Source organism: Mesocricetus auratus, unplaced genomic scaffold (assembly GCF_017639785.1).
Source record: "Mesocricetus auratus isolate SY011 unplaced genomic scaffold, BCM_Maur_2.0 Super-Scaffold_100043, whole genome shotgun sequence".
NCBI lineage: Eukaryota > Metazoa > Chordata > Mammalia > Rodentia > Cricetidae > Mesocricetus > Mesocricetus auratus.
In genome coordinates this window covers 4,956,986-4,976,713 of record NW_024429220.1, presented here as the reverse complement: position 1 = coordinate 4,976,713, position 19,728 = coordinate 4,956,986, and the positions used below count along the sequence as shown (strand labels likewise).

At 40.6% G+C, this 19,728-nt stretch overlaps 1 protein-coding gene across 8 annotated transcripts in view; it reads right to left on the bottom strand.

Annotated features, from left to right (window-relative positions):
* The window catches only part of Magi2 (membrane associated guanylate kinase, WW and PDZ domain containing 2), a 1,397,005-nt gene that overhangs the window by 328,170 nt on the left and 1,049,107 nt on the right, over positions 1 to 19,728 (bottom strand). For all 8 annotated transcript variants that reach the window (XM_040735144.1, XM_040735143.1, XM_040735146.1 and 5 more), the window contains one exon: positions 2,278 to 2,335. In XM_040735144.1, the coding sequence (XP_040591078.1) occupies positions 2,278 to 2,335 (58 nt within the window). The remainder of the gene's footprint in view (positions 1 to 2,277; positions 2,336 to 19,728) is intronic.

Sequence of the window (19,728 nt, the reverse complement as noted above, 5' to 3'; positions counted from 1 at the left end):
TATGTGACCTTACAATCATTTGAAACTTAGAATTATCAGACTCATTTTTTTTCTGATCTAATTGGGCAAGCATGATTGAACTCTGAAGAGCTTTTTAACCATGGCTGTGGTAAATGGAAAATGAAGTGGAGAAATAGAAAAGTATAACTTAATTAAAAACAATAAAAGCAATTCAAATTAAAAAGTTAATAAAGAGTTCGTTTTTTAGGGATATAGCCTATGTTCAAGTCAATGGCTGACTGTTAGAGTCTACCCTCTGCAGGTTGAACATAAAGATTGGCAATGGTTGCCTGTCAGAGTCTGCTCTCCACAGGCCTCCATGTGAGGATCAGGTAGGTAGAAAGAGCTTTCTGGTGTGTAGGTGCTTATCATATTCTGATAAATGATTAGGGCAGAGGCTGTCTGCACATTGGAAATTACTTTCAAAGCACACGAAGACAGATGTGAAGAAATAATCTAAAACGTTAGAAGAAGGCAGCGATCAGCAAAGTAGGACTTGCACACCGCACCTGGCCTGTGCTCTTGCCTTTGTAAATGGCACGTTGTGGTAGAGACCCTCACACATGAAACTGATGCCAGTGGTTGCCTGTACACTAAAAAATGGTGAAGCTGTGCGAATTCCCAAATACTTGTTGCCTGGATCTTTATGGAGTTTGCCAACATTGGGACTAAGGAGAGGATTTTTGTTCATTGACTCTGTAAGGCAGTGTGTTAAAAAAGAGCTATGGCAAGTCACCCATCTCAGTCCTGTGTCCACATATGGAAGCACTTTGTACTGCAGATGCCCTATGCTGAGGCACACTGTGACCTCATTATGGGAACTAAGACAGTCTAGGAAGGTTGAGTGTGGAGCTCAGTAGTGGAATATTTCCCTAGATGTGGTCCTGAGCATGACAAACAAATACAATCAAGCATTCAAGCTAGAACTTATTATACTGTTAAATTTATCAGGGATTAAGTTTTATTACTACTCAAAAAAGTATTTTCTAGATTTTCAGTTTAATGGGCCTTGAAGAACATGCAAGTATTTACAAATGATATTCTCCCTCTCCTTTCAGCCTCTCTGACTTCTTTGCAATCAAGCATAACTCTATGTATTTATCTTACGTTTTATATCCGTTGAGTGCCCACACAGAGAGTAAACTCTGTGTTAGAAGATTGCTTACAGTAAATGAGCTGAATTCACCTTGACCATGAATATGGAAATGATGAACTGTGGAGTCAAACTTGGGGCATCTCCAGATGAACATGGGGTGGAGGGGTCAAAGTAATTGAGACAAATGCTCATGCAGGACAGACTCAGGGGCAGTGGGGTTCACAGGTCTCGCTCATCTGAACATCTGCAGCTCAAAGAAGGGCTTGACACACAACAAAAGCCCGTAACTGCTTGAAGGCTATCACAAAACAGTTTGCTAAGAAAAACATTTATATGTAACCCCTGATTATTATTGTACATGGATTACAATGAGAAGAAAAAGAGTTCAATCTTGATAAATAGTGTGAAAGTCTTTGGCTCTGCATGCACTGAACTTCTTGGGTAGTATTGTATTGTATAGTATAGTATTGAATTGTATTGTATTGTATTGCTCTGCGATTCGCTCAAATAATGCTAGGAGCACCACACAATGGATAAGAGTTAGACGTTCTCAAGTAAATTACATAATTAATTCTAGAGAATTATGAATATCATTGTATTTTCCTAAGAAAAAATTGTGTGTGTAGTAAGTTTGTCGTTAGTAGATTCTCCAGTCTGAGTTAACAACATATAGATGGAGACAACTCATACTATGATTAGATATGTTGATGCAATACAACAAACAATATGTATCATGAAAGTCCGGTACACTGAAATAACACTGAAGATATACTGTGGAGTCCTACAAATGAGAAAGCACCAAAATTTTGTCTTTTCCTTTCATGGGACGGCATCCTGATTCTGTTAATTTAATTTGAAGTCTGGTATAATAGAACATCTCTTTGCCCAAGCAGCCAGCTCCCAACATTTTGATTTCAAAATGAAAGGCACTCACTTAAGTATCTTTAGCAATCACTCATTCTGAGGACAGTGTAGAACATGATATTTCAGAATAATGAGTCAAAGAAAAGGGATGACACATCAGCCAGCTGCAGACATAGCTAGCCACACCACTGGAGTCTTTGCAGACATCTCAGAGTTAGATGCCAGAGAAATGTTAGTCACACATGCTCAATAAATGAAATGCTAGCACAATTTCACAACATATTAGTAACAAGTTAATATCACACTTAGAGACTTACTCAACATAGTAAGTGCCATATATGGGATCATCGATTTTTTCCCATCCATATGGAAGTTCTGAAAAATAAAAAGGTATTTCTTTCAGTAAATAAAGAATAGATACCACAACTTTCTAATAAAAACTAATATAAGTTAATTGTTCATAGATTAAAGAAATGAGTTCCAAGCAGAATAAAGCACATAAAACCACCAGAGTTTGCCCAAATTTCAGACACATTGTGGGAGCTATAAGTAGCCCTGACTTAAAAGCTGGCCATTAAAATCCAATTTCTCTTCCCTACAGATGTCCTGTGGGGTGCGCCTGTTTGTTCCTGCCAAGCAGTAGGCTAGCTCCTCCTCATCACGTTACCACAACCCAGTACAATCCAGAAGGCAAACCACTTTCCTCAGAGTGTGTGCCTCTCTTATTTATGTGTGCTCATCTTTCTTAGGATAGCAAATTGTTTGTGATGACTGCAACAACGATGTTACACATTCTCAAATGACAGAGACAGCCAGCACTGTGCCGTGCTATTCCCAACACACGTGTCAGAATTTGGACACTGCTGGATGCTTGCTGGATATAGTTTTTAAAAAAGTTTAAATTTTCCAGTGTACTTTTCTTGAGAACGTTTCTGACTCTCTAAGATCAATTTTAGTACAACCGCACTGAGAGTATCAATAACCTTATGATCCTTGCTATTGGCAAAAGCATGCCGTTTAAAACAAAGGCTCTACTGTCTAACACTAATTTCCATACACACTGAGGCTACATAAGGAAGTCTGACAAGTAGACAGAACATTTAATTTTCCTTTCTAAACATTAATTCTATATGTGTAACTTGAAAGCTAATTTACATATTTACATGCCTATAGAGTGTATTAAGAAACATTTAACAGTGTTTTTGTTGTAGCAACATATATTGCTAGGGACAAAGCAAAGTTATTGGTAAAAAAATTGAATTAGTGGCAATCCTGCCATACATAAATAACTCACTGTGAATACTTTATAATTTGGTGAATTATAAAGGAATTTCAAGTTCCCTTCTATGTTTATGAACTAGTTTTTAATTACAGTGAATGCTATTACACAGCTTGATATTTTACTTGACAAAGTATCAATGGTATGGACATTACTGTATGATACCACTTAAATATCACTAAATAGTAGTCTGGCCATGGCTTGTGTCTGTACAAGTTCACAGTCTTTCTTATTGACTATGGTGAACTTTCTATAATATGCACCATCTGTGCAGAACACACTACAAAGTAAACCTTTTATTATTTTTCTGTTGAATATATTATTAAAAATAAGTTCTTGGAGGAGATTTTTGGAATAAAGGATATGTGATGTTTTTCTTTATTTTAGTTTTTGAAATTAAAATAGTTCCATCATTTCTGTTGTCCCTTTTCCTCTTCCATCCCTCTCACAGACACCATTCATGCTCTCTCAAATTCATTGCCTCTGGCTCCCTTTTTTACAGTTGTTACATAGATAACAAATTGCTTAGTCCATGTAGTATTACTTGTACAACTCTTGCACCTGAGGCTCAGAAAATATTGCAGAAAACGGGGCAGAAAAATTGTAAGAGCCAGAAGACTAGGAAGTCTGCTATATTATTGTGTCCTTTAGAAATACCAGGGAAGCTACACTCATGAAGTCTCAACAACATGACTGCCTAAGCAAGACGTGAACAAGAGCGACACCATAGATATGCTAACATGGCAGGGAGAATCTCATGGGTCACCAACCCCAGAGAATGAGCTACAGGAAACTAAGGAATACTGAAAACAGGAGAAATAGTCTTCCCCAGGGCAGAGTCCTCAAAGTGGTTATCCAAAGCCAACTGACCAGTTCCTTCTTCCTTCCTTCCTTCCTTCCTTCCTTCCTTCCTTCCTTCCTTCCTTCCTTTCTTCCTTTCTTTCTTTCTTTCTTTGATAAGTGTTGCTAGCCTGCCATCTTCCCATTTACAGGAGCACAAATTTATAGTCTCATTGCGAACATATGAATGATGATTGTACCATTAAAGTAATTGTAGATTCATGATTTCTCACTCCAAACTCTTAGGGATATATAGATTTGAGAATTCAAACTTGTTCTGAGTTTAGAAAGCTGACATGATGTAGTTACTCTCTTATGTCTTAAGACATTTCAAGTAGATTTTAAAGTCAGGGCATGACAATTCTATAGCCAAATGTGATCCACATGAAAAAGGAATATATAACTTAACTGTACACTTGTTTTTCATCAACTATCCAAAGCTAATGGAGACTTCGGCTATGAAAAATTCTTCTTTGTTACTATGTGGCTTAACGCACATGTCTAACAAGGCAAGTGACAGCATGTAGAAGCGCTTCCGATCAAACTTTTACGTTGCTTTTCATCTCACAGACCACCCCTTCACGTACTCCTTACTTCAGACTCCTTTGCAGGCCACGGTTTTAACTGGTGCCTGTAGTACTAAACGACACTGATTCTCACTGTCAGGTTTACAATGGAAAAGGTCTTGGGGACAATTTACTATATATTTTCTCACTTGCCACCTTGAATTCTTCTCAGAATTTAGGAGGAATCTGTTTTGCTCTTCCTAAGATGTTGATTACCTTACTTGCTTCATATTTCCAAAGAAAATATTTAGGAATTAATGATAAAATAAAATTCTGCTATAAACACTTACACATTAAAATTATTTGTTAGTGATTTTCACTCATACTTTGGGAGGGAGTGTTACAGTATAATCAATTCTCTATTACAAAGACCCATCACTGTCTTCATTTTAAATATCCTCAGAGTTGACCAATATATAACAGCATATATGCAACAATAACAAATATATTCATTGTTTCACTTGTGAAGACAGTAGATAGATATAAAAATCCATAATCAATGTTTAAAAAGCAAGTGTATGTATATGCAAATGGATAAATGTGCTTGTATATGTGTGTGTATGCCACTGTACATACAGATAAATTTGTTTAATTTACCTAGATGAGATTTTTAGTTTGCAAAGAAAATTTAAATTTATTTTACCAATACATAAAAACAGAAAATTATGCCTATTTTAGTAGTGTTGTGATGTTTTAATGCCTGTACATTTTGTATAATGTTTCAGGTTATACAACTTCAAATATTTGTTAGTTATTATGGTGAAAATGTTCAAAATCTAGCTTCAAGAGGGCTGATCTCCAAAATATACAAAGAATTCAAGAAGCAAGTCTCCAAAACATCAAAAAATCCAGTTAAAATGTGGGGTACAGAACTAAACAGAGAATTCTCAATAGGAGAATCTAAAATGGCTGAAAAACACTTAAGAAAGTGCTCAACATCCTTAACCATCAGGGAAATGCAAATCAAAACAACTCTGAGATAACCATCTCACACTTGTTATAATGGCTAAAATAAAAAACACCAATGACTGTTTATACTGGAGAGGTTGTGGAGAAAGAGGAACACTCCTTCATTGCTGGTGGGAGTGCAAACTTGTACAGCCACTTTGGAAATCAGTATGGTGAGTTCTCAGGAAAATTGGAATCAGTCCAACTCAAGATCCAGCAATACCCAAAGAATGCACATTCATACGACAAAGATATATGTTCAACTGTGTTCATAGCAGCATTATTTGTAATAGCCAGAATCTGGAAGAAACCTAGATGCCCCTCAACTGAACAGTGGATAGAGAAAATGTGGTACATTTACACAATGGAGTGTTACTCAGTGGAAATAAAACAATGGAATCTTGAAATTTGCAGGCAAATGGATGGAACTAGTAGAAACAAACCAGCCTGAGTGAGCTAATCCAGTTACAGATAGACAAACATGGTATGTGCTCACTCATATATGGATACTAGACATAGAGCAAAGGATTACCAGCCTACAATCCACACCGCTAGAGAAGCTAGGTAACAAGGAGGACCGGAAGAGAGATGTACATGGTTCCCGCAGAGGAGGAAAGGGTGCAAGAGCTCCTGAACAAACTGGGAGGATGGGAGTGTGGGAAGGGATGTAGGAGAAAGAGGAGGGGAGAAAAGGGGAGGAGAGCATGAGGGATCGGGAAGGTCAAGTTGGGGGAAGAATAGAGAAGGAGAACAAGAAAATAGATTCCTTAATAGAGGGAGCCATTGTAGGTTTAAAGAGAAATCTGGCACTAGAAATGTCCAGAAATCCATTAAGAATCTAACCAATAGAGTAGGGACTACCTTAAATCTTCCCCTTTAACAAGATTGATGACTACCTTAAATCCCATCCTGGAGCCTTCATCCAGTAGCTGATGGAAGCAGAAGCAGAGATTCACAGCTAAGTCCTGAGCTGAACTCCCAGGATTCCAATTGTAGAGAGGGAGGAGTGATGAGCAAAGGGGTCAAGACCATGCTGGGAAAACCCACAGAGGCAGTTGACCTGAGCAAGTGGAAGTTCATGGACCCCAATCTGACAGCTAGGGAACCAGCATAGGACTGAACCAGGTCCCCTGATCATGGGTGTCAGTTAGGAGACCTGGGAGGTCTATGGGGCCCTTGGCAGTGGAACCAATATTTATTCCTAGTGCATGAATGTACTTTGGGAGCCCATTCTCCCTCCCACGGAGGAATACCCTCTCAGCCTAAATACACGGGGAGGGCCTAGGCTCTGCCCCAAATGATGTGACAGACTTTGATGATCCCCCATGGAAGGCCCCACTCTCCCTGAGGAGTGGATGGTGAGTTCGAAGGGGGGGACTGTTGGGGAGCATGGGAGGATGGAAGGGAGAGGGAACTGGGATTGATATGTAAAATAAAGTTGTTTCTAATTTAAATAAAAAAATACTGAGTAAAGGATTGTCAGCCATGGTCTCTCTACTGTGCAACAGCCCAGCAGAAATCTTAGGGTTTTTAAAAGGCAACATGGTCGTCTTTGAACTTTTGTTTTTGAAAAGGTGAGAATGATCTGAGCTAGGATGCTAATGAACAATCACACCATTCACAGGTGAAAATAAGCGAAATCAGTATTACAGACTAAGGAGCACACATCTAGATGATGGGAAGTTAAGAATTACCTTCCATAGTAAGAAACAAGTTATTTAAAGTTGAACTGGCTTTCAAAAACTAATTATGTCTCTCCCTATTAAGCTAACACATCAGAAAAGGCACTTCTAATATAGTACTGTTTACCCAACCAGGAAAGCATGCACCTTGGAGATCTTGGTCCCTGAACCATTTAGAACACTGTATTCAACAGCACCTGGCAAATCTGGAGATGATTAAGGTCACATTGACAAAATAGCACGGACTACGCAAAGCTGAAAAACAAACACTTGAGGTCAGCAAGGTTAATGCAGAATTAAGAACTGTTTTAATTGAGATTTTCTTCAGGCCACAGAATCATGATGCAAACTTGGTGATTAGATATTCAACCCTGCAAAGTTTGTATGTATGTCCAAGTTAATCTGTAGGTAGTTATCAACTACCAGTCTCCTTTTCTTTTCTCTTCTCTTCTCTTCTCTTCTCTTCTCTTCTCTTCTTCTCTTCTCTTCTCTCTCCTTTCCTTCCTTCCTTCCTTTCTTTTTTAACTTGAAGAGCTATTTTATTACATTTGGATATTTTCCTCCCCATATCATCAATACGTGTTTTCTGAATTTTAAAATTTTTTCACACAATATGTTTTGACCATGATCCCCTCTCCCATGCCTTCCAGACCTTCCCACCTCCCTACACAGTCAACTTCGTGTTCTCTCTCTCTCTGCCCCCTCAAACCAATTTGCTGTTTCTCACTTTGTTTAATGTTTTAGGTCCATTTTGCTTCTAGAAACATCTATGCTAGAGCATTAAAAAACAGCTTTTGGGTTTACAGATGTTTCAAAGATAGCCTACCTTATGAAAATGAGACACACGTATTAGTTGTGTAGAACATATTTCAGGGTTTCTTAGAAAATATCCTTTTTGTCTGTCTTGCACCATTTTCTTCTGAACTGCATTCTGCATGAACCTATGTCTCTTGGCTTCAACTACATTCAATCTGCGTATCACCCTGCTGCCTCATGTCTTGCTCTGCCTGCTCATCTTGAGCTATGTCTTAGTTTGGCCACCACCTACCTAACTTCAGGTGACTTTGTGTCTTAAGTATGGCTATTGCCAAATTGGTCACCTTCAGGAGCTGTGGTGTAGGACACGGACTATTTTAAAGTTAATAAACAAGAGCTACCTGAACCATTTTTTTAAAGTGGTAATATGTAATTTGTGTTATCATAGATTAATATGAGTATTTAATTACTACAGTTTACTAATGGACTTCAAAAATACTGGCCATGGTTAACTATGGATTTGTTGTTGATAATCAACACACCGACACAGGAAGTTCTAAATAACAATAGTTTGCTCAGTGATGGGCCACACTCGTGTGATGGTGACCCCACAGTATTACATCACCAAACTGTGGGGGTGTTCACCTTTGCTTTTTTTCGGTGCACTCTGTGAATGGGGACAGTAATAAAGTCCCTCAGAAGCTCACATACCAGAAGAAACCCCACTGTTAAGTGACATTTGACTGTAAGTTAGTTTCTTAGCATATTTTACCGAATTTGAACAGGAATGTGTATGACTTCCTTGGCAGGTATTAGTGTATTAACAGTTATGTATGCAGTAATATTTTGGGTACTTATTCTTTTCTAGCTGGAAAAAAAAACTGTCAAATACAGCTGTGCAATTTTGTGACGCTAACAAGTGTGACAGCCACTCCGGAGATGGTGACAATAAATGGCAGCAGGACAGTGTAGGACAAAAAACAACAACAACAACAACAAAAAACCATTCTGTCTGGTCAAGATTGAGATGTGGATGTGTTCAGCTTAAGTTTGCAAGCTTCGATAAAAGGCCGGTGAGTGGAGAGACCATCTCGAATGCCCATTCCTGATAATGAACTTGATGTCTATAACCATCCTGGAGCCTTCATCCAGTGACTGATGGAAGCTGAGGCAAACACCCACAGTTAAACACTGAACTGAACCCAAGGAACCCAGTGACAGAGAGAGAGGAGCGATGAGCAAATTGGCAAAGAACGGGCTGGCAAAACCAGCAGAGACAGCTGATCTGAACAGAGGAGAGCTCTTGGACCCCAGACCAACAGCTGGGAGGCCAGCATGGGACTGATCCAGACCCCCTGAATGTGAGAGTCAGTGAGGAGGCCTGGGCAACCTATGGGGCCCTGAGCAGTGGATCAGTGTTTATCCCTCGAATACTAACAGACATTGTGTGTCCCTAACACAAAGAGGGATGCTCTCTCAGCCCGGACTCTTAGGGGAGTGCCTGGACCCTGCCCTGAGTGAAATGACAGACTCTACATATCCCCTATATGGAAGGAAGTGGTGATAGGGTGGGGGGAGCGGGAGGAGGGGAGGGAGAGGGACTGGGATTGACATGTGAAGCAAGCTATTTAAAATTAAAATAAAGCCGGGCATTGGTGGCACACACCTTTAATCCCAGCACTCGGGAGGCAGAGGCAGGCGGATCTCTGTGAGTTCGAGGCCAGCCTGGTCTACTGAGCGAGTTCCAGGACAAGCCTCCAAAGCCACAGAGAAACCCTGTCTCAAAAAAAAAAAAAAGATTTATAAAATTAAAATAATAGTAAAAAATAAAAAAAAGAAAGCTGGAGAGTGAGGAACCTAGGTAGTATCTCTCTTTTGTTCTTAAAGCACCGGAGAACATTTTTGGCTTTGAAGAAAAGTTTGGAAAGTAGCTATTTGAATTTTGAATTCCACTTCCTTCTTGCCTTCTTTAAATCTATATTAATTCAACCTTCTCTCTATTTGTCAATGTAATTCACTTAAAACAGCTTTCTGAACCATTCTTGGTTTCTTACCTGTGGAGCCTGGCATCAAATTTGAACCGTAAATAGCTAAAACAGGTAACACAACTTAAACCCACATGGCAACACAATTAGGAGAAGCACGCTACTGTTTACAAGTTATATTTAGGTAGGAACGTAAATGCCCCCGCCCACTAAAGCCTCTCAGTGTCAGAAAGGGGAGAATACTACAAAGATGATCGAGGTCAGGAGCTTGGTGTGTGCTAAAAAGAGAAGACAGATGACACCAGCCACAAGAGATAAGTTCCCATCCCCATGGGGAAACACAACTGATAGATTTGGTGGGTCACAGCACAGCTCCTTGGGACCTGGAAGAAAGGTGTTTGGAAGTCCCGGAAATGAGGGGTGGAAGAATTGGAAGGCAGTGTTAGAGGGAGGTGATGTGCTGGCCTTGGAGACTTAGGATGGGATATTAACTCATGGCTTTAATTAATTGTCTGCTGAAGTAAAAGATAGCCATAAGGTCAGACGAACCTGCTATGAAAACTGCACTTCACTAAAGAAAAGGTACTCCTGAAGAAAAGTAAAAGACACTTGAAAACAAACAGAAAATAGCAGATAATATGCACATAGTTCCTGTAAAAGACCAGAATTGTGAGTCAAAAGGAGACTTTGTTACTCTCCCTCACATGAAGACAAAAACTAAATGCATGACTGGCATTTAATAATGTATTTGAACCCCTGTCTCATCACTCCGTTCCCAGGGAAAGCTTTAGCATTTGATAGAAGAGCATTAAACCCCTGTTTCTAAAGGACTCCTGCCCGCCGCATGCCGGGAAAAATGCTGCATAGTAGAGGCAGAAGCCAACAAGACCTTAAACAGGCAGGCCTTGCTGGGCTTCTCATGTGTTAGCGTGGGCCAGTCCCCTGGGTCACGTGTAGTGAGCCTTTATAAGAACCCGGATGTACGGGCTCGGGGAGCAAACGTACATCAGTTCTTGTGGGATGACCTGCCCTCAGAGGGCATGAAGGCCTATGTCCCTTCTCAAAGACCTTAAGGTATTCTGAAACAAGCACATAACAATACAGAATAAGATGTATAACCAGATATTTAAAACCTCTGAGCACAAATAGATGAAGGAGAAATCAATAGTGAAGAAGAATTTGTCAAAATGTTATTTTTGATGTTTGGTTGTGAGACTAACCTTTATCAGCTAAGATATCTTTCTAGCTCCAAAATGTCATTTAAAAAAGATCTCTGAAATAAGCGGCAAGTTACAAAGTGCCTAAGATAGAATAGCTTTAACTGAAATATAACAGAGACCATAGAGACATGTAAAAGTCAGGAGAACACAAATTATGAAAGAAATAAAATGGTGAAAAGAGTTGATAAGATGTCAATATACAAGACAAGCAAAGACAATTCACTATGAAAAATGGGGACACACGATGAAGAAAAAGTACAGAATACTTAAAACTTATCCAATAAATCAAAAATCTCTTTATTATCCCTGTCCTTACCCATCTCCCTCCTGTGTCTTCCTCAGCTCCATAATTTATTGTTTTCAAGATTACTACCCAGACATCTACTTACTTGAAAGAATCTACTTCAACCAGAATGTGATCTGAAGAAAGGAATTAAGGCAACCATCTGACGCACTTAATTGTAGATCTAACCTTACAATGACTGTAAGAACAATGACGGGAAAATTTACATATTATCATGTTTAGGCAATACAGAGCTAATACAATTAAAATGCAAAGTGAGAAAAAAAGATGAGTGGCCAGTGTCTTCACCGGTTCATGCTTCAGCAACAGGTGGGAGTCCTGGCATTTCAAAACAGTTGATACCTGATTGATAAGGGTTTGTAAAAGAAAACCAAGAGGAGGAGAAAAAGATAAAATAAAAAATAAAGGAAGCAAGTTGCATAGAGAAATAATCAGTTTAACATAATATGATTGGCAATCATATAATATGATAGACTTGAAATTAACAGGAACAGGTGCCAATTACCCTTCTTGTTAGAATTTCTAAGTGACTCAAAAAGAAAACATGACTACGTGCCATAAAAATGATGTGCATTTAAACAAAGGGATTTAGAAAAATGAAGGGCTGGGTAAAGACATCACACACACACACACACACACACACACACACACACACACACACACACACACACACATACACACACGGAAAGCAAAGATTGCACGAAGTTTGCCTTCTGCCTTCGATGCCAGGTACAAACCCTAGGTTACTTTACCCCTTCTTTTGACCAACACTCATAAACTGGGGTTTGAAGGACCTCTCCCCATGTTTGATAATTGGTAAGGAGGCTCAAAGAACCTGGGAAAAGACACTTGCTGGTTCATTACAGGGCTGGTGAGGGATAGCACACTTATGTCCTATTCAATAAGGACACCACCGGACATACAGCACAGCGATGCGGAGGGTGATTGATGCCTGTGAGAAGGGACATAGGCCTTCATGCCCTCTGAGGGCAGGTCATCCCACAAGAACTGATGTACGTTTGCTCCGCGAGCCCCGTACATCCGGGTTCTTATAAAGGCTCACTACACGTGACCCAGGGGACTGGCCCACGCTAACACTTGAAAAGCCCGGCAAGGCCTGCCTGTTTAAGGTCTTGTTGGATTCTGCCTCTACTATGCAGCATTTTTCCCGGCATGCAGTGAGCAGGAGTCCTTTTGAAACAGGGGTTTTATGCTCTTCTGTCAAATTCTACAACTTTCCTTGGGAACGGAGTGATGAGACAGGGGTTCAAATACATTGTCACAGGAACAGTTTATTAAAGTATTCAGGAATCTTGCTTAAACACGTTCAATGTCTTCATCATGAGATACATATAAATTAATATCATACTGAAACAAGACTCTATGTCTATTGGACTCCAAAAGCTTAACTTGAAAAAAAAAATCTGTGTGGAAACTGCCCACTCAAACACTGGCGCACACAATGTTACCCAGACTCTGCGGATGGGAAGAGAGCAGAGCTCATATAATCAGGCAGTTTGATCGGCAAGCTCCCCTGTAAGATAGTTAGTTCCTCTTCAACAGTAAAAAAGCCAATGCAGGAAGTTATTCATTGCACTGTTATTTTATAGCAAACCATGGACTCAATCTACAGAGCCAGCCGGGGATGTCTGGTTGAATAAACATGCCATGTGCGTGCAGTGGCGTTCTGTACCGCTGTAAAATTTATGAGGGAAATCTCTGTGACCTGACACACAGTTATTACTGGATATATTGCTACACAGAGACATCGTGCTCAGCTTTGAAAGAAGAGCCACAAGGAGAAATGGCTGGAAGCAAAACAAGCTGCTTGAACGTTCGCAGTGGCGAAAAGTGAAAGAATGTTTCTTTATCTTACATTAGTGTGCACACTTTCTTATTAAAAACTAAATTTAAACGATGAAAAACCTCCCTTTAAAAAAGGCAAATGACCTCAATGACATAAAAGCTGCTAACTACCCAGAAAAGTCAACTGCAGAATAAATCAGAGATTCTAAGACTAGGGTCTCTCTCGCTGTTCAGAAACCTACAGGACAAGAGCATTTCAAAACAGCCAGTATGGTTCAAAGCGGGGGAAGGGAATATTTAAGATGCGGCACGGTTTGTTAAGTATAAGGAAAGCCCAGTGGTGGTCAGGATGCTGGGCTCTGGATTTGGGGGTTAACTTAGGATAATTCTTAGGTCTGCAGCCCTGCTTTTGGAGGTGGAGCTTAGGATCCCCCACAGAAGAGCAGAAAGAAAGCTCAGAGAGCACAAGGTTGGTATCCTAGCTACCTCTCCATCGCTGTGGTAAACACTATGATCACACGCAGCTGGGAGAGGAGTGAGTTCATTTCGCTTATTGGTTACAGTCCCTCGTGGAGGGAAACTGAGGCAGGAACCTGAAGGGAGGAACTGAAGCAGATACCGTGGAGAAATGCTACTTTGTGGTTTCGCTTTCCACGGTTTGCTTAGCTTGTTTTATACAACTCAGGACCTGTGTAGAGGTGGCATCACCCTCAGTGGACTGGGTCCTTCCATATCAGTCATGCATAAGAAAATTCCCCACAGACATGTCCAAATGCTAATCTGATAGGCTTTTTCCTCAGTTGAGGTTCCTTTTCCCCAGTGACTCTAGTTTGTGTTATGTTAGCAAAGCATAAGCAGAGAAATTTAGTTGTTGAGACCTAAGACCAGATTAGTTCCCTGGAACTCCGCCCCTCCCCCACCCCAGGTAATACCTGCTCTGAGGTTACTGCGACTCGCCAGCATTGTGGGGCTGCAGAGGTGGAGCTCTTTCATTTTGGGGATGTGCCATTTCATTCCAGACCATAACAGCACAACCTCAACCTGCTACCCATCCCAGAGAGTGGTCCATGGAGCATAGGGCACAAAGGCATTGCTGCCAGACACCTGTAGTAATTGGGGGTGGGAAACAAGCCAGAGCTTTGCCAGAGCCCCTGTGGATTCATCAGAGCTGCACTTTAGTAAGCAGAGATGCCACCCTGCTGATGGCAACAAGGCTTTGCTTACAGACGGAATTGGAACGGTGTATGAATCTTTGGCTAGAGCTCATGAGAGGGAAAGTCTGGAGAAGACATCAGGACTAGAGTGGAAGGCTGGACACCCAGAGTCTTCTCCGTTTTTATACTATCTTATTTTCCTCTTTTGGGAAGTCGGGATAAGCGCTCAGTGGATAAAGCAACACCAGCTGGGGGACTCGCAAGCATGTGTAGAATGCTTGAACCCCACCCCTGATACTGGAATTGTGGCTCTAGTTGAAATACTGCTTAATTATCTCTTAGGAATTGATAACGACAGTTTAAGCAGCTCACCCACCAACTAGCAAGTCCAAATGAGGATCTATTCCTTACTTTGCCGTCTCAATAGAAGGCCTTAAGGCTTAGGACAAACAGCTGAGGAATGCAGTTGTACCTTGCCATGTTTTTGATGGCGACTGTTATGAGTGCTTTGGTTTTATGACTCCCCAAAATGATTAGCTTTCCATTAGCTATAATATATGGTTTCATAGTTCAAAATGTCCAAAGTAAAACTTGCCATTCAATATTGATAACATCGTTTAATATATCTCTCAGAACGTAAGAGTTTATGAGATCTTTTTTGTGTTTTGAAAACGTTAGTTATTTTAAACTGAGAAAAATTCATACATAACAATGACAGATCATACGATGATGTGAACATTGTACAATATATGATTATACTGAAAGAAGATAAACCCATCTCAAGCATTCATCATTTCCTATCGTGCCAACATCACTTCATTAACTTGGGAATGGAGGGAGTGAAGGGTATTCGAGAGATGGCTCAGTGGTTAAGATCACTGACAGCTTTTCCAGAAACAAGGTTCTGTTTCTTTTACAACCCTCTGTTAACTCTGGTTCCAAGGGGAAACTGATGCCCTCTTCTGACCTCTGCAGGCACTGCATGGGAGGCGCACAGGCATAAATATAGACAAACCACTCATACACACACAATTTAAAAAGTGAGCGTGTCATTGCTATTTGTGGTCACCTACTGTGGCACAGAACACGGGGGCTGCTTTCCTGGAGCTATGTTGTCATGCCCATGAGCAAACCCTCCAATGCCTTCCCTTAGCCTAGGCTTTCCAGTCTCTCAGCAGCTACAATTTTTCTTTTTTAACTTCTATTAGATCAACTGTTTTAGATTCTACAAGAAGGGTCTATACATAGCCCACTTTGAGCTAGGCACAGTGTATTGCCTTGAGGCTACAGTGATAATCTACAGCAGTCACAGACTGGATGGTTTCAGGTAAAGCTAGCCATAAAGAATTGTATTAATTATTAAGTTATAATTTATGATAAATGATATTAGCAAAGGTGCAGGTATACTGTTCTCTATTTAAAGCCTCAGGTAACTTTTGAAGAGCTTGGAATTCCATTAATATTTCAGAGGCTTAATTCATTATAATTGATTTAAATAACCCCAAAGCCCCAAGTCAGTAATAAGCTTGCCAATTGGATATTATAGGGTGAAATCACACTATGGTTATCATTTTACTATCGCAACAGTCTTTTAAATTATTTTTTTCAAGAAAGTCCTTTTTTAGAATCCCAGGGGACAAGCAAATGTCTACTAAGGTACATAAATATAAAATGTAAAGTGTACATTTGTTTACTTATTAGATGATCTATATTAAAATTCAGAAATTGTTCTATTTCATTTTCTATTTAATATATAGCCTCTAGTACTATGGAACTAAAACATTACTTATACTAAAGAAAGAAATGAATCATATTAGACACTACCCTAGGGATGCTAACGAAAATTTGCAGGTAAGGTTGGTCAAATAGATGATGGTGTGGCCTGAAGTATTCCCACAACTCCCGTACAGCAGCCTTACATGGATACTACCTGCCGCTACATCATAACAAAAGTCTTTTTGCCACAAAATTCAGGAATTCTAAGGAGTATTGTATTATAGGCAAGTTGGTCACCCTGACTCTACAGATTTCTATTAAAACAAAGAAGTTATACCTATCTTTTTTTTTGAAGACTGCCTTAAAAGGGGAAAAAAGACATGGAGAGCAGGAAGTTTGAGTCGGGGAAAGAATAGAGGAGGGAAGGATGAGAGATACCATAGTAGATGGAGTCATCATAGCTTTGAGGAGAGAGCTAACACTAGTGAGATTTCCAGAGAACTACAAGGATAACACCAACTGGAAAACTAAGAAGTAGCAGAGAGACTACATTAATAGCCCCTCCCTGATGATAAGGTTGATGACTGCCTTATATGCCATCCTAGAACCTTCATCCAAGTGACTGATGGAAGCAGAGACAGATACCCACAGCTAAACACAAAACTGACCCCCTGGAACCCAGTGACAGAGATGGAGGAGTGATGAGCAAAGGGGTCAAGACCATGCTGGTGAAACCCACAAAGACAGCTGACTGCATAAGGGGGAGCTCTTGAACCCCAGACTGATGGCTGAGAGGCCAACAGGGGACTGATCCAGACTCCATGAGTGTAGTGTTAGTGAGGAGGCTGCAGAAATCACTAGGGCCTTGGGTAGTAGATCAGTGTTTACCATAGTATATGAATGATCTTTGGGAGCCCATTCCACATGGAGGGATACTCTCTCAGCCTGGACACATGGGGAAGGGTCTAGGTCCTGCCCTGGATGAAATGACAGACTCTGGAGGTCCCCCCAAGGAGGGCCTCACTCTCCTTGGGGAATGATGTGGGGATTGGGCTGGGGGCAGGGGTGAGGGTGGTGGAGCGACAAGGGAGGGGTGGGAGAGGGAGCTGGGATTGACATTTGAAGTATGCATGTTTCTAATTTAAATAAAAACATATTTTTTAAAAAGGGGGAAAATCAGTGATACTTTGTTTGTTGACACTGGCTGGATAGTGAATAGAAAAGCTTCCATACTGTTGACTCTACGGAATGCTTTTAAACACCAACCAGCCCTGCAGTCTGGCCAAGCTCACAGGCCTGTAATGTGCTGAGTACAGGCGGGGAGGTAATATAATTTTTATCAGCTCCTGTCACTGGCAGATCACTGAGTTAAAGGTAATGAGAGCCACTTCAGGTGGCTTACTGTTAAGTGTGCAACTGTTAACAACGAGATTTCTGACTCACTACTTCACATTAATCTAAAGTACTGCTTCTTGTTAAAACTCAACACCAGCTGTGCCCAAACCCAACAATTAAATCTGAATGTGTATGACCAGATGTGTATGTGGTGCTGTCCGGATTACTTTAGGTGTGTCTCCCCATGAAATCCTGGGATTCTGAATATCTACATCTTGACAATTCAGTAAGTATGCAGTACTTGTGAGCTTTGAAGAATGTCAGCCACTTTCAGTTCAGAAGTGTGCGTGCTTACAGTGTCACACGTGTGCTTTTCATTATGCATCTCATCATGCAAGTTACATAAGAAACAATACATTATTAACACACTTAGTATTGGCACCTGTCTTTGAGTACTTACTTGAATGGAGTATTTTGTTCCTAGTGGCAAGTTGTACGGCCCTGAACATCCTGATGCCCACACAGGCAGATCACCTGCTTCCAATATGAAGCACCAGACACAGGCAGAGGACAGCGTTCCTATCCCAAATGTCCTGGACACTGAGATGGATAGGAATCCTTGCCTACGCAGCTCTATCCCGCTTCTGTGGGATCCTCAGCAGAAGGACTAGATTAGATATTAGGTACAGAGAACTGAGATCTTTTCCTAGAGAAATAAATTCTTTTGGTAAAATTTTGGAGCCCAGTAGTAAGCAACACTAGAGCACTGTGGGAAATGGGAGGATTTGGTATTAATGCTGCGACAGCATTAACGGCTTTGCTTTGTAGTTAGCAGAAAGAGCACAGGGAGATTTCTGACTGTTCCCCACAGTAAGTAAATCCACAAGATACAAAAGGACTCAGAATAGAAAGCACAACGCCTGCTGTTCCTGAATGGTGCCTTGATGCCTAAGAGCACTGGGGAAATTCTTGGAGAGCATCTCATCCCACAAGAAACACTGTGTAGACAGAGGTACTAAGAGTCAGTGTGTGAACCTTGTTCCTGGCATGTATGCCGCCAGCCAATTCCACAGTTCGACAGATAGATGTCCTACAGGCCTGTGTAACTTACATGGCAGACTCCAGGATATACTGAAGGCTCAACTGGAGTTGTGTTTGTTCCTATGGCAACAATCTGACAGCATATAAATCACGTGATGTCAGTCAGAGCAAACATACAGAGTTCGATTGGGTCATGTGGTCTAATAAATGAAATTGAGTAAGCTTGTTCTGTCACGGCTTTTAGAAGCACAAAGTGTGGAAAATACTGATTTATGTAAGGACATTGCCAGCCAAACTGCTAAATTGATAAACTCATTGGGTTGAGGACTCAGACTTTACACTCTTAGAGTCTGCAACTTTGAAGTCAATATGTATACAGATATGGCACTACACTAACTGTATCTGCAATTTTATAAAAACGTGTCAACATAGTTTTCTTTGCCAAACTTCATGTATGGCATTTCTCTTACCTAAGCTCCTCTGTTTTGGGACTGTTGGGGAGGGTCTGTAAAGACAGAGAAACAGGAAGGAATGTACATCATCCTTGTACCTTGCTGGGAGTGAGATTTGGACTTGCAAAACACTGGGGGAGAGGATGTAGGGTGTAGAGTCCTTAGAACAGTGGGCTAAAGGTAACACACACACAATGGACCAAGCGTAGGTCATGTTGCAGAAAGGCAAAAGACAGAGGCAGATGTCGAGCACAGACCCATCCTCATGACCCAGAGACACCTGTTCTCCTTACTGCTTGGCAACAGGGTTAAGGGAAGGGGAGCAGGAAGACTCACTGGAGAGAGCCAGTGGCACAGAGCTAAGGACACTCTTCTAACCTGTTTTACTCTTAAAGAGACTGACAAAATCCTTAAAACCATATTAGATTTTTTCATACCCCATCAACAGTAGTAAAGACAGCAAAGCAAGATGAGATTAGTTACATACATTAAAATAATAATTTCCTGTATCTGAGCAATGATTTGTAAATAGCAACCCAGTCACATTAGCATTAAATAAAAGCTTAGTGTTGAAGTCAACATATTTGACAAAAAATATTATAGGCTTTGATGTCAAACCAATATCTGAATGTTAGCTTTCCTTGGAGAGCCTCAGCTTAGTTATTCTGCATAGCATAAGGCTAG